Genomic DNA, 15682 nt, shown 5'->3' with positions numbered 1-15682 from the left:
TGAACTAGCGCCCATACTTACAAAACTGTTTAAACGTTGTCTTAAGGAGAATAGTTTCCCATCTCCCTGGAAAATCTCATCAGTATGCCCTGTATTTAAGAATTCAGGTGATCGCTCATCCCCCTCTCAGTACAGGCCAATAAGTCTCCTGTGCGTCATGAGTAAGTTGCTAGAATCTGTGTTAAATACAGAAGTAATCAAACATCTCAACAAAAATAACCTTCTTAGTGACACTCAATATGGTTTCCGTTCTGCTAGATCTACAGCAGATGTCCTTACAGTTATATCGCATAGGATTAGCAAATCTCTCGACGGTGGCAATCTTTCTAGGGCAATTGCTCTTGACATATCTAAAGCCTTTGATAGGGTATGGCATAAAGGTTTACTTCATAAGATCGCTAGCTATGGTATAGCTGGAAAAGTCTTCTCAATTATTAAATCATTTCTTTCTGATAGGTTCATAAGAGTAGTAGTTGAGGGGCAAAAATCAGAAGCTCTCAGTATTAATGCCGGTGTCCCTCAGGGATCCATCCTGGGCCCAACTCTTTTCCTGATCTACATTAATGATCTTCCAAATCATATCCTTACATCATTTGTAGACATTTATGCTGACGACACTACCATTTATGGTACCACATCTAAGACAGTAAACGAGCAAGTACTCTCCAATTCTCTCTCCTCTGATCTTGAGCATGTAGTACAATGGGGAAAGGAGTGGCTGGTTACTTTTAATGCATCTAAAACCAAGCTTCTCTCTTTACATCATCAACATTTTAATCCACATTTGTCATCAATTGAAATGAATGGCTCTCGTCTTCAGGAGGCCTCAAGTTTTGACAAGCTTCTGGGCTTGACCATTACTCCTGATCTTAAATGGAACACGTATATCAAATCTGTTGCCAAGGCCGCTGGAAAAATGGTGGGATCTTTCTATCGATCCAGTAGATATCTCACTGCTGATGCTATTCTCTATCTATATAAGAGCCAGGTACGTCCAAGGATGGAATACTGTTGCCACATCTGGGCAGGAGCTGCTAGAAAGGACTTGTCCTGCCTTGATAGAGTTCAAAATAGACTTCGTAGCCTCGTAGGAGATGTCCTTTTCTCCTCCTTACAACCTCTATCTCACAGAAGAGATGTTGCGAGTTTGTCTCTGATGTATCGTTATTTTCATGGAAAGTGTTCAACTGAGCTTCAATCTATGGTCCCCCCTCGCCAAACTTTCACAAGAAACACTCGTCTAGCTGTAAACACTATCAATAATTTCCCCCACTCTTTATCTGTGCCTAAACCTAAACATAGATTCCATGAACAAAGCTTCTTTCTTAGAACTGCACGCCTGTGGAATTGTCTTCCGTTTTCCTGCTTTCCGGCTGACTACAATATGGTTGTGTTCAAGTCTAAGGTAAATAAGTTCTTGATGAGCCGTTCCATATAAGTTATTAAATTTACCAAATTTTCATTACTAATGATTACTATATTGACCAACTTCTACTGTACACTCTTTAACCCTTATCCTTGAGTGGCCTCTGGGCCTTGATAATGTGGTGATGCCTTTGTAAAAAAAAAAAAAAAAAAAAAAAAAAAAGCACTTGGTGAGTCGTCCCCTTAAATAATCCAATTTATCAAATTTCCACTACTAACCATTACTACAATAGATTCCTGTGGACTACTGTACACTCATGAACCTTTATCCTCGAGTGTCTTCTAGTCTTGATAAGTGGTGAATCCTCCTAACGAGGGCAGAGTTAGACACAAGGTCAGTTGGAGAAAATCCAGGTCCTCAAAAAAAAAAATTATTTGCTCTATCTTGTATATCGAGCAATTCTTATTTAGGTGGGATAATACTTATAGAATATTACTGCCAGTAATATCTTGTAAATCTTATAATCACAGGTTTCCATACCAACTGATTGTTGGATGATTTTATTCTGAAGTACACACACACACACACAAGGTGTTGCAGCAAAATCTAACACTTGACAAAAAATAAACGAAAAACCAGGAGGTGTTGAAGAGCATGGTAAAGCCGTGGATGAATGAGATCATTACGACTTGTGCTTAACAATGTTCCTCACCAGTGATCACCCAAACTGTTACTGCCCTTGTCACTTGACTGCAAACCCCTGGACTCTTTCTTCTGAAACATAGGCCCTGTCAGTGGAGCTTCAGAATACACAGACTTCCCCCCTGCAGAAGTCTCTGAATGGGGCCATCTATTGAGCGTAGGTGGCAACCCGTAATGCTTTAAAATAGGGTTCTGGTGGCGGAGCAGCTCCTGATTCTCATGCAAAGTCGCTATGGGTCTGCAACATTCCACTTTGGTCTTTAATTTCGCTTGATGAGCGGTTGGAGAGACCTGATTGGATCAATCAGCTAGTCATGACAAGCCCTAACCATCACCTCAAACAAAAACAGATACTAATACTCATACTCATATAATACTCATACTCATATAATACTCATACTCATATAATACTCATACTCATATAATACTCATACTCATATAATACTCATACTCCAAACACTCAAAACAAAAATTTAAAAAAACATCCTGATATTAGAAGGCCATAGCAAGGGTCAATCAGATAGTGAAATCAAATGCTACTGACAACAAACCTCTTAAGCCTTGCCAGGGTCAAGGAAATAAATTAAACTGTCACATGCATCTATATCCACTGAAGTAATTAAAACAAGTCAAAAAAAAACAAAAAATCATTGATGGTAAAAGAATTAGAATAAAAAGAAATGAACAAACAATAAACACACACACACACACACATATATATATATATATATATATATATATATATATTAACCTTCAAAACTCTCAACCCACGACTGAAATCAAAATTGGACATATCAACATAATAGTAGAAACTTATATCTCTAGATTATTTTGCTGTGTTAACTGCCAAAGATTTGCCAATTACTACAGCAGAAAAGCAGTCTGCAAAAAATGTGGCAGCAATGAGCACCGGGAAGCAGAATATCAAGGAAATAAAATGTATAAACCTTGGTGAAAATCACCCAGCATGCTCACCTCTCTGCCAAAACTAGATCAAAGAAAAAACAAATTAAATAAAATATACAAAAAACAAACTTCACCAAAGCCAGAAAGATCATTGAATCAACCTTCGTAACAAACTCAATTAAAAATAAAAACATTACTAACATCCCAAAATTGAATGAACAAACACACCTCAGAAAAGAAAAGAACCAAGCCTCTCCCCAAACAAGCTGAAAACTAATTTTTAAAAAATCCAAAAAGACAAATCCTGCTCTACATCAAGAATAAGAACTACAGACTAGAACAAATTTTACCAGTATACTAAATGAAATAGCAACAAAAACAATCCGCAAATCTTCCACTAAACCACACAAAATCAACGCCATGGTTCACAATAGAATGCAAAGAAGCAATAAACAAGAAAAAAATGCTAAAATCCTTCAAATAACATCCCACAAAAACCAACCTCCAAAAATATCAACAAGCCTGAGCAAAAGATCACTATATCATAAAAAAAAAGAAACTAAATAATAATGCTTCACAAAAAAAACTGACAAAACTATATCTCCAAACTAAGTAATAATGCTTCACCAAAAGAAACCCTGACAAAACTATATCTCCAAACTAAATAATAATGCTTCACCAAAAAAAGAAACCTGACAAAACTATATCTCCAAACTAAATAATAATGCTTCACCAAAAAAATCTTGACAAAACTATATCTCCAAACTAAATAATAATGTTTAACCAAAAAAAAAACCTGACAAAACTATATCTCCAAACTAAATAATAATGTTTCACCAAAAAAAAAAACTGACAAAACTATATCTCCAAACTAAATAATAATGTTTCACCAAAAAAAAACTGACAAAACTATATCTCCAAACTAAATAATAATGTTTCACCAAAAAAAAAAACCTGACAAAACTATATCTCCAAACTAAATAATAATGCTTCACCAAAAAAAACTGACAAAACTATATCTCCAAACTAAATAATAATGTTTCACCAAAAAAAAACTTGACAAAACTATATCTCCAAACTAAATAATAATGCTTCACAAAAAAAAAACTGACAAAACTATATCTCCAAACTAAATAATAATGTTTCACCAAAAAAAACTTGACAGAACTATATCTCCAAACTAAATAATAATGCTCACCAAAAAAAAACCTGACAAAACTATATCTCCAAACTTAAAAATAATGCGTCACCAAAAAAAAAACTGACAAAACTATATCTCCAAACTAAATAATAATGCTTCAACAAAAAAAAACCTGACAAAACTATATCTCCAAACTAAATAATAATGCTTCACCAAAAAAAAAAACCTGACAAAACTATATCTCCAAACTAAATAATAATGCTTCATCAAAAAAAAAAACCTGACAAAACTATATCTCCAAACTAAATAATAATGCTTCACCAAAAAAGAAAACCTGACAAAACTATATCTCCAAACTAAATAATAATGCTTCATCAAAAAAAAACCTGACAAAACTATATCTCCAAACTAAATAATAATGCTTCAACCAAAAAAAAACCTGACAAAACTATATCTCCAAACTAAATAATAATGTTTCACCAAAAAAAAAACCTGACAAAACTATATCTCCAAACTAAATTATAATGCTTCATCAAAAAAAAACCTGACAAAACTATATCTCCAAACTAAATAATAATGCTTCAACAAAAATAACCTGACAAAACTATATCTCCAAACTAAATAATAATGCTTCAACCCAAAAAAAACCTGACAAAACTATATCTCCAAACTAAATAATAATACTTCACCAAAAAAAAAACCTGACAAAACTATATCTCCAAACTAAATAATAATGTTTCACCAAAAAAAAACCTGACAAAACTATATCTCCAAACTAAATAATGCTTCAACAAAAAAAAAACCTGACAAAACTATATCTCCAAACTAAATAATAATGCTTCACCAAAAAAAAAACTGAGAAATAATAAGATAACTTAGGAAAAAACCTTGAGAAGCACACAAAATGGAGGACAAGCCAATAGATAAGAAGGAAATTACAAACATAATCGCAACAGAATTTAGCCAAAACTCCTCGTCCAAATTATGGTCGTGCCATATACAGCTCCACATCCTAATTAAAAAAAAATATGTATCTGAAAAACAAGTGATTTCTTAGTTTGCTACTTTACAAAAATAATTTTCAATGTGAAAGTGAGGATAGAAAATAATTTAAGAAAATAACATTTTTTAACATCTATTTCCAATTTTATTTGTGGGGAGGAGACTCTGTAAAAGCATTATATCTCTTTCTTTCACACATATCAGTCAGACATTTCCTATTTTCAAAATCATTTTATGTCATTCACGTTTTTCATGATTTGTAAATCTAATCAAAATTTTCTCATCATTGTAGGATGGAGCCATTCTTGTGTTCTTAACTGGCTGGGAAGATATTCGGAAAGTGAACGACCTTTTATTAAAAAATGAACTTTTTAGTCAGAGTATGTTGAACATTATTTTGTTTTAATTTTGTTTCTAACATTTTCTTTTTTTTTAAATGAAAAAGAAAATTGATTAAAATTTCTTAGAAATTTTTTTTTGTGCTCAAGAAGAATCAAACACATTTGATAATAGTGACTGTTTAGCTAAATTAATATGCAAAATGTACCTACGTGTTAACTGTAATTTAGGTACATGAAATTTAATAGTTGTGATTATCTGCTTATGCTGATTCTCTTATAAGTCATTAGTTAGGCATACCTCTCACAATGCCTGGTGCACTTTCTTGAAAAGTTTCTAACCTAATATATCCCACACTCTGCCAAGTTACAAACCCTGTCCTATTGTACTGTGCTTGTTTTACAAGAACTTTCATGGAATGTGCTCCAACAAACTTACAGCTACGGGCTTGGGGAGTGTGGAGCCACCTCTTAATTGTCATTGCTTCCAGGTCCACCCTGACCCGGAGTGGTAGTACCTGTTAGGGTCCCAACTATGGGTTAAATAGAAACAGATTTTAAAAAGGAAAAGAAACAACAAAAAAAGAAAGAAAAAGAAAACAAATATATTCTATTAAATTATCTATTTATTTATTTATTTTTTGCCCTGTCGGTAGGGCATGAGAACAAACCGACTGCCCCCCTGCAGAGGGTAAAAATCCCTCAATGGGGCAACCAGTTAGCCGTGGGTTGCTACCCGTAAAGTCTTAGGACGTGATCCTGGTGATTGAGCGAACCTAAACCAGGATACATAGAAGTTTAGGCACCGCAACACATTACTTTGGCCCTTACTTCGATTAGACGGGCGGTCGGAGAGGCCCGATCCGACCAATCGGCCAGTCACGCCAAGCCCCACCATATATTGCCCATTCCAAAAACTCACTACTAATACAACACATCCCCCCTCTCCCACAAATAACCCTACTCCCTAATATATGATGGAAAGCGGTGGCTGAGGGTCAATCGATTAGGTGTGAATATCGATGACGAGGCTGTAAACCCCTCAGGATTGCTACAGATCCCATAGCAATATCAAGAGAGAACAGATAATCATTATGATACCACCAAAGTCGGTTATATCATCATTGTATCCCTGTAGAGGCTGGGCGAATGGGTTTCCCCCCAGGCTCTTCCCAAATAGGACTCCGAGGTGGGTGGGGAACAAAGATGACGAAAAAAGAAAGCAAAATATATGGCTTATTCCTCCCAAAAACCACCCAACCACCCAAAGAGAACCCACTCTGATGTCTCTGACATCAGTAGCTCTGACGAAGAGACGATAAAACCAAGGAACTCAACATTCGTAGTAATAGAATCAATGGAGGAAACTCCTTTGAGCAAACTATCACCTTTTAAAATTGAAAAAAATCTTAAAACTCTAAAACCAAAGTCTATTAAAAAACAATTTAACGGCAGCCTACTAATAGAAACCCATAACGAAGAACAAACTAAAGAAATATTGAAACTAAAATTATTTGAAAACATCAAAGTCAAATGCTACAGACATCCAACCCTAAATACCTGCAAAAGAGTAGTGAAAAGCCACGAACTTGCACTTTGTCCCTTGGAGGAAATCAGGACAAACTTACAGAAACAGAATGTGTTAGATGTTCGCAGAGTTCAAATTAAAAAAAACAGTGAGAAAATCGATACCAATACATATATACTAACTTTGGATTCCCTCACCATACCCAAAGAAGTGAAAGTCGGATATATGAAAATAAATGTAGAAATTTATATTCCAAACCCCCTCCAATGCTTCAAGTGCCAGAAGTTTGGACACCATCAAGATCGGTGCACACGATTACCAGTGTGTGGAAGATGTGGAGAAAGTGGCCCACACATTGACTGCAGAAAAGATTTCAAGTGTGCCAACTGCCTGGGAAACCATGGCGCTGACTCTAGATATTGCGAAATATGGAAAAGAGAAAAAGAAGTGACCAAACTAAAACATAAAGAATATATCCTACCCAGAGACCAGGAAAATCATCGAAACTAAAACATATGCAGATGCAACAAAAAAAACTAATCCAATCAACAATCAAAATGGTCATATACATGTAACGGATACAACTGACAAGAAAATTGATGTCCTAAGCAAACTAATAAAGGAAATGAAAGAACTATTAGAAGAAATGAGGAAAATGAATAGTGCAATGTCTGCAACCAATCCAAGGATAATATTAAGTAAAGACACTACTGAACCACAAAAAGAAACAAAACCACAAACCATTTCTACAAAAACAACCGAACAACCATCAAACACATCACAAGCCAGAAAAGAATCAAAAATCCCCCCAGACAAAAAAAAAAAACAAACAAAAACAGGAAAAGAAAGATCCCGATCTATATCTCGAACAGGGACTCCGACAGAAAATAGATTTGAGGGATTGGAGACGATGGAAGTTGAACACAATTCCAAATGATGAACAAAATATTACAATGGAATATCAGAGGGATAAAAGCAAACCAAAATGAACTCACATTATTAATAACAAATATGAGCCCAGCACTTGTCTGTCTACAGGAGACCTTTCTGAAAGAAAATAATACCATCAACATAAAACACTACACATCTTACAACTACATAAATAAAGATACGGACAGAGCTTCTGGAGGCACATCAATACTTGTGAAGAATGAAGTCCCTCAAAGACAAATAAATATAAACACAAACTTGCAAGCAATTGCAGTTTCAGTGACTCTACATAGAACTATAACACTTTGCTCAATATACATCCCTCCAAAAGATACAATCAACGAAACTGAGATAACTCAATTAATAAAACAACTCCCTAAACCCTTTTTTCTACTAGGAGATCTCAACAGTCACAATGTAATATGGGGAAGTAAAGAAACAAATAAAAAAGGAAAAGAAATAGAAAACAATAAATAAAAATAATCTATGCCTCCTTAATAATCAAAACTACACCTATATGTACCCAGCAACAGGTACTTTCACCGCCATTGACCTTACCTTATGTGATCCTTCCATATATATGGACTATGACTGGAAAGTACACAATGACACCTGTGGGAGTGATCATTTCCCAATCATCCTGGAAAGTCTAAGTACTAGCACTGAACAAAAAACACCCAAATGGAACCTACATAAAGCGGATTGGGAAGACTTCCAGGAACAGTGCAAAAACCAATTAATTATCGAAAAGAATGATGAAGATGACCATTTGAACTACTTCATTAAAACACTCACAAACATAGCAAATAATACCATACCGAAAACAACCAAAACCAACAATCACAACAAACCTTGGTTCACAAAAGAATGCAGAAAAGCCATCAGAGCGCGACGAGCTGCCTTGAGAAAATTCGAAAAGTATCCAACAAGCGAAAATCTGGATTTCTTCAAAAACAACAGAGCAAAAGCCAGACGAATCATAAAGGAATCCAAAAGAACAACTTGAAGAAATTATATATCCAAAATTAATGTGAATACCAAGGCGAAAACAGTTTGGAACATGATGAGGAAAATAGAAGGAAAGTGTAGTAGTACACCAATATCCCACATCTCTAAAGGCAACAAAATATACACCGATCAAAAAGACATTTCCAATAACCTGGCAGATAATTTATCAAAAATTTCATCATGTGACAGACAAACAGAGAAATTCAAAAAGATTAGAGAAAAGGAAGAGAAAAAGAAAATTCTATTTAAATCACAAAATACTGAAAAATACAACCAACCTCTTACCTTGCCTGAATTAAAAGAATCGCTAACCAAATCCCATGACACAGCTACAGGGCCCGATGAAATTCCATATGAAATCCTCAAAAAACTTCCAGAAACCTCAATGAAATACCTACTTGAAATTTTCAATATTATATGGTCCAGTGGAAACGTACCCGAGACCTGGAAAGAGGCCACAATAATACCAATTCCCAAATCTGAAAACTCAAACATCCAATCCCAATCAAGTAACGTCTCAGATCCATTGAATTTCAGGCCAATAGCTCTAACAAGCTGCATTTGTAAGACCATGGAAAGGATTATAAACAAAAGACTAATCTGGTTCCTGGAAACAGAGAATCTTATTACAGAATTTCAAACAGGATTCAGGAAAAACCGAAGTTCAATAGACCACATAGTCAGACTTGAAACCTTCATCAGAGAAGCCTTTGTAAGGAAGGAACATTTAACAGCAGTGTTTTTTGACATGGAAAAAGCCTACGATACTGTGTGGAAGTATGGTGTTACAAGGGATCTGAAGGTGCTTGGACTAAAAGGTAGAATGCCAATTTTTATTGAAAATTTTTTAAAAAATAGACAGTTCAGAATAAAGGTTGGCACAGCTCTCTCGGACTTGAAAGAACAAGAGAATGGAGTACCTCAAGGGAGTATACTGTCAGTGATCCTGTTCAGTATCCGAATTAACAACATTGTAAAAAACCTTAACCCTGGGGTAGATTGCTCCCTATATGTGGATGACTTCCTAATATGCTGCAGATCTAGATATATATCTATAATAGAAAGGAAGCTTCAATTGTGCTTAAACAAAGTAATGAGATGGACGGAAGAGAATGGATTTAGATTCTCCAAAAGAAAAACGAAATGCATGCATTTCTGCAAACTAAAGAACATGCATAATGATCCTGTCCTAACCATGGAAGGAATGCCCATACCCGTTACTGACCAGTACAAATTCTTAGGGATTTTATTTGACAAAAAGTTAACATTCATCCCACACATAAACTATCTGAAAAAAAAATGTAAAAAAGCTGTAAATCTTTTGAGAGTGGTAGCACATACCGATTGGGGTGCAGACAGGGAAACACTTCTTAAACTTTACAGAGCACTAGTCCGCTCAAAGCTAGACTACGGTTGTTTCATATATGGATCAACCCGAACATCATATATAAAAAGCCTAGACCCTATTCACCATACTGGCCTAAGATTGGCCCTAGGAGCATACAGAACTTCCCCCGTGAACAGTCTATACACAGAAGCACACGAACTCTCACTAGATCTAAGGCGAGAAAAGTTAGCCCTTCAATATTTACTAAAACTGAAGTCTTGCCCAAACAACCCTGCATACCAATGTACCTTCCATCCTAAATATGAAGAACTCTTTAACATGAGAAGAAAAACTATCAAAACGTTCGGGCTCCGAATGAAGGAAAGCATTGAAGAATCGAAAATTCCAATCTCCAGCATTCACAACTTCATACTGCCTAAAACACCCCCATGGACCATGAAACAAGTTGAAATAAAACTCAACCTAAACAAAAAGTCCAAATCTACCACAAACTCTATTGAATACCACGACGAACTTCAACATTTAAAATTACAATATTCAGACTACACCTTTATCTACACAGACGGGTCTAAAAGCAACAATCACACTGGATGTGCAGCAACGTACCATAAAACCACAATGAAGAGAAATCTTCAAAATGAAGCATCTATATTCACTGCAGAGACTATAGCTATCGATCTAGCACTCAACATAATTTCGGAGGAAACCATCAAAAACTTCATCATTCTCACAGATTCTCTATCAGTCCTATTATCTATACAAAATCAAAAACAAGAAAATCCACTAACAACAAAATTAATAGAAAAAATCAATATCCTTTCAACTACTAAAAACATTATTCTTGTTTGGATCCCCAGCCATGTGGGGATCAAAGGCAATGAGAGGGCAGATATAGCTGCAAAAAGATCTTCTCACCTTCCAACTGACAATTTTAAGATTCCACATACTGATCTTAGACCCCAGATAAAAGCATACATACAGGAAAAATGGCAACTGCGGTGGAGTCAGCAAGAGGGCAACAAATTATACTCAATCAAACCTGAACTTAAGGAACGATGTCCGGACATCAAGAGATCACGCCGAGAAGATGTGATACTAACTCGGCTGCGCATAGGGCACACCAACTTTACTCATTCTTATATACTAAATGGAGAATCGGCGCCAGAGTGCATCCCATGCCAGGAGACACTCACAGTAAAACATATCCTAGTTGGGTGTGATGACCTTGCCCCAACTAGAAAATTATATTATACAGAAAGCAATATGGAAGACCTTTTTGAAAAGGTCAACTCAGCAAATATTCTAGCATACCTAAGGAAAGTAAATTTATATAAGAAAATTTAAGGAAACATCCATGTATAAATACAACATTTAATTTCTTAGTTCAATTTTATAAAAAAAGGGAGGAAAGGCTGAAAAAGTCATTCCCCCCCTCCCAATAAAAAAAGTTAAAAAAAAAAAAAAAAGGACTCCGGCATTAAATGACCACATAGGTTGATATGCCGTAAAACCAATCAATCAATCAATCAAACAAACTTACAGCACTTGTACTCCCTCAATATATAACCCTGACAAACCTGGCTAGCAGCAAATTCCCACCCGTTCATTGAGGATATCCTCAGATGCTGGAGGAATTTCTACTCTTTTACCTTGGATAGCTTACCTGTGGAATTCTCTTCCTGCTTTCTGTTTCCCCAACTGTACCAATATGCATGAATTTAAATGTAATATGAACAAATATTTTGCTGCACAACATTCCACTGAGAATAGCCCCATAAATCTGGTCCCTAATCATATAGTAGTCCCTTCAATGTCAATGAGAATATGCCTTTTTTGGGATGAATAAAATAAAAAATATCACAATTTATAAAATTGTGATATTTTTTATTTTATGCAATAAAAGTTACATTAATTTATTTAACTAAAAATTTTTATTCCTAATTTTTTTTTTTTTTTTTCTTACTGAGTGTTGCCTTAAAATTCTATATTGTTGGTCCCCTGATTTATCGGAGAGGAACCTCTGTTTTTAGCGTTGTCCGTTATTCCAGACGATTGCCAGATAATCGTCCATTAGTTTTTCTCGAAATTTTGTCACAAATTGTATTTAATTAATTAGATGTGCACAGTAAAAAAAAAAAAAATTTGTGAAAATTCCCGTTGTGTCCCCAGGGGCTCAGAAGAGGTCAAAAATGCCCCAAAATGGCCAAAAATGAAACGTTTTGCCTCATAACTTTTGATCCACATTAGATTTTTCTGAAATTTGACCAAAATATGGAGCCCATTGTTTTTAATATAAATCAAGTATGGGTGCCCCTGGCAAAATTCTGGTTCACATCCCTGAGGACTTTTAGTGCTAAAAACACCCCTTTTTGTGACTTTTTTCATATTTCTCAGCGAAAACTTGATATGTCTGACTATATAGTGGTTTTTCTTGGTGGTAAACACAAATATACATGTGTTAAGGCCTGAAACTGCACTGTTATCCATTTACACTGGCTTTTATGGGGAATTAGTAGGGGTGCCCAGCATCTGTGTTGAGCCAAAAAAAAATATTGTTAGTAGGCAGGCAGGCTCGAACCCATGACACGAAGGCAGAAAAGAAAGTGAAAGAAAACCTGACATCTTACCTCTATGCCATGACGTGAGCGGAAGTGTAAAGCATTCAAATTTAGCAATGTTAACCGTCACGCCATAGCAAAATGAATGAGAAATATAGCAGAAAGCTAAAAGCTTAACTGGCCTACAGCCAGTTAAGCTTTCTGCCATATTTGTTTCACCACAATGTTTGGGAAAACCAACTCCTTCAAAAAAGGGGAGCTCTGGCAGTGTCTTAATGAATAGCAATTGTCTGATATGAAGGGTTTCTCCCACAGTGATCAAAGCTGATTGTCTTCAAAACATGCCGGCCATGAAGGCCAGGTGGATATGCCTTTGCTCTGATTCAGTTTCGTTTTTATACGAAAAAGAAAAACAAACACTGGAAACTAGTTTTTTTTTAAACCGATCAAAATAAGGATAGGGACGATTTTCTTTTGCAAATCGTAGATATTATAATCTAGGGAGTATATAAAAAGTTCTCCAGTTGATTTCTGAGAACTTCGACTGAATTAAAATGAAACAAAAAACATGGAGAGTTTGAATTACCTACTAAATATCATCCGTGTCTTCAGTCTCTTTGTACAAGAGTTTTAAATGACAATCTGACATGCGGATATTTCTTGTGTAAGTGAACTCTGACCAAATATTCAAAATAACATAGTGTTTGAAGTACAAATAAAATCACCTCGACACGGCTATATATTGGCTCATACAAGGACGGGGGCACATGCTTCTGGTGATGTTGCTTCAAGTAACATGTATTGTTGGATGCTCCACCAGATTAGATTATTGTTTAATCTGGAATCCAGTATGACAAAGTATGACACAAGGGCTGTAACAACAGCATATTTTTTTCATTGTTTTGACTCTCGAGTGTGTATTCGTTCATCTCTTATGTTTTTATATAGACTGATGTGGTTCTCAGTTGTCTGTGTCGGATATGTACTCGAGAGTCAAAACAATTATAGAATATGCTGTTGTCACAGCCCTAATGATACAGTTAACTGGTCGATTGAGAAGAGAAAAATTAATGTTTTTCTCTTTTTTACTAAATGTTTGAAAGGTTGAAGAAAAGTTTAATTGAACATTTAGATATTTATGTATCTTATATAGCAATCAAGAAAGTGTGTTTATTTATGTTCTAGAGAAATAAGTTCTTGTAGTTAAAATTTATAAAATAATATAACTAAAAAAAAAACAGTTAAATAAAGTAAAATATGTGATAAAATTTTCCCCAAACTTTCAATGTCAGATTTCCTTTCGTACATTAAATATCTTTTAATCATAAAAAATACAAAATCTGCTTACCTTTAACTGACACATTTGTAAAAATTTCAACATGAAACCCTGCACATTCAGCTCTCAAGGATTCCACCTTCCCTCAATCTCTTTTGACAAAAAATCCAAATACATCATTTAGTTTTTGAGGTGGGAACCTTGCCTCTGATAAAAGCCAAGCTGAGTTATTGGATGATATTTAAAAAAGAAAAAAAAACGGATGAATTAGGTTACTGAAAACTCCACACATGTCTTTCAATCGGGACTCATAACTTCAATTTTCAGTTTGATCTGTAATTTTCAAATTAAAAGATGTTTCCAGTTGTTGTTTTCCATTTTTTTCTATAGGCAAATTCCGAATTATACCTCTACATTCCTTAATGCCAAGTGTTAATCAACGAGAAGTATTTGAACGACCTCCACCCGGTGTGCGAAAAATTATCTTAGCAACGAACATAGCAGAAACAAGGTATCATGAAAACAACTTTTTTTTTTCTTTTTGATACTCATGCAGTATAAGGATCGTTTGAATCGTTTACAAAAAACGTTGAACGAAAGTTTGTGAGTTTTTCATTTGTATAATGAAAAATATATTCTTTCGATACAAAGTTAATTCAATGAAAAATTGAGAAATGAAAATATTCTTGAATAATTATTGGACAATTTTTATGGAACTTTTACAAAATTAAAATTCAAAAAACTCTCATTGGAATATAGGTTTTATGAATAAATATTTTTGGAGAAACAATTTTTTTTTGTTGTTCTATGACGTTTTTTTTATTATCTTTTGAATTTTTTGTTGAAATCAAGATAAAAAACTTAAATCTTTTTATAATAAACAAATAATAGCAAACAAATAGTTTCTTTATGATTTTTTGTATTAGAGTTAAAGGCATAAACTGCCTGGACGACAGCACGGTCCTTATACTTTATCTTTTTTGTAATATTAAGAGCCTTTCTGAAAAAAATAGACTTGTATAGAAAAACTATCATTGTCGAACCTCTATGACAGCCATTCTAGAAGGGCTCGGACCTCTATGACAGGCGTTCTGGGGGGCTCAGACCTCTATGATAGCTGTTCTGGAGGGCTTCGACCTCTATGATTGCCGTTCTGGAGGGCTCGGACCTCTATGACGGCCGTTCTGGAGGGCTCGGACCTCTATGACGGCCGTTCTGGAGGGCTCGGACCTCTATGACGGCCGTTCTGGAGGGCTCGGACCTCTATGACGGCCGTTCTGGAGGGCTCGGGCCTCTATGATGGCCATTCTGGAGGGCTTGGGCCTCTATAACATAGATTCTGGGCACACTGTATTAAATATTGTGACAATAACCCTTCCTTTCTATTTTAGCATAACCATTGATGATGTTGTCTACGTAATTGATTGTGGGAAAATCAAAATGAAAAACTTTAACCCTGAGAAAAATCTCACATCTCTTGAGCCGCAGATGATCTCTAAAGCAAATGCACGACAACGCCGAGGTCGTGCAGGCAGGTAAGAATTTATCTCCTTCTTTTTTAATTTTGTAGTCATCCAAG

At 35.2% G+C, this 15682-nt stretch overlaps 1 protein-coding gene across 2 annotated transcripts in view; it reads left to right on the top strand.

The window, feature by feature from the left end:
- LOC145269289 (ATP-dependent DNA/RNA helicase DHX36-like) overlaps positions 1-15682 on the top strand; it is a 180114-nt gene that overhangs the window by 68576 nt on the left and 95856 nt on the right. For both annotated transcript variants that reach the window (XM_080124973.1, XM_080124974.1), the window contains exons 14-16: positions 5410-5497; positions 14494-14614; positions 15495-15638. In XM_080124973.1, coding sequence (XP_079981099.1) covers positions 5410-5497; positions 14494-14614; positions 15495-15638 — 353 coding nt within the window. The remainder of the gene's footprint in view (positions 1-5409; positions 5498-14493; positions 14615-15494; positions 15639-15682) is intronic.

This window comes from Euprymna scolopes, chromosome 45 (genome assembly GCF_053919585.1).
Source record: "Euprymna scolopes isolate OS-2025 chromosome 45, ASM5391958v1, whole genome shotgun sequence".
Lineage (NCBI taxonomy): Eukaryota > Metazoa > Mollusca > Cephalopoda > Sepiida > Sepiolidae > Euprymna > Euprymna scolopes.
Note: the sequence above shows the minus strand (reverse complement) of the source record. Positions and strands in the feature narration are given on the sequence as shown.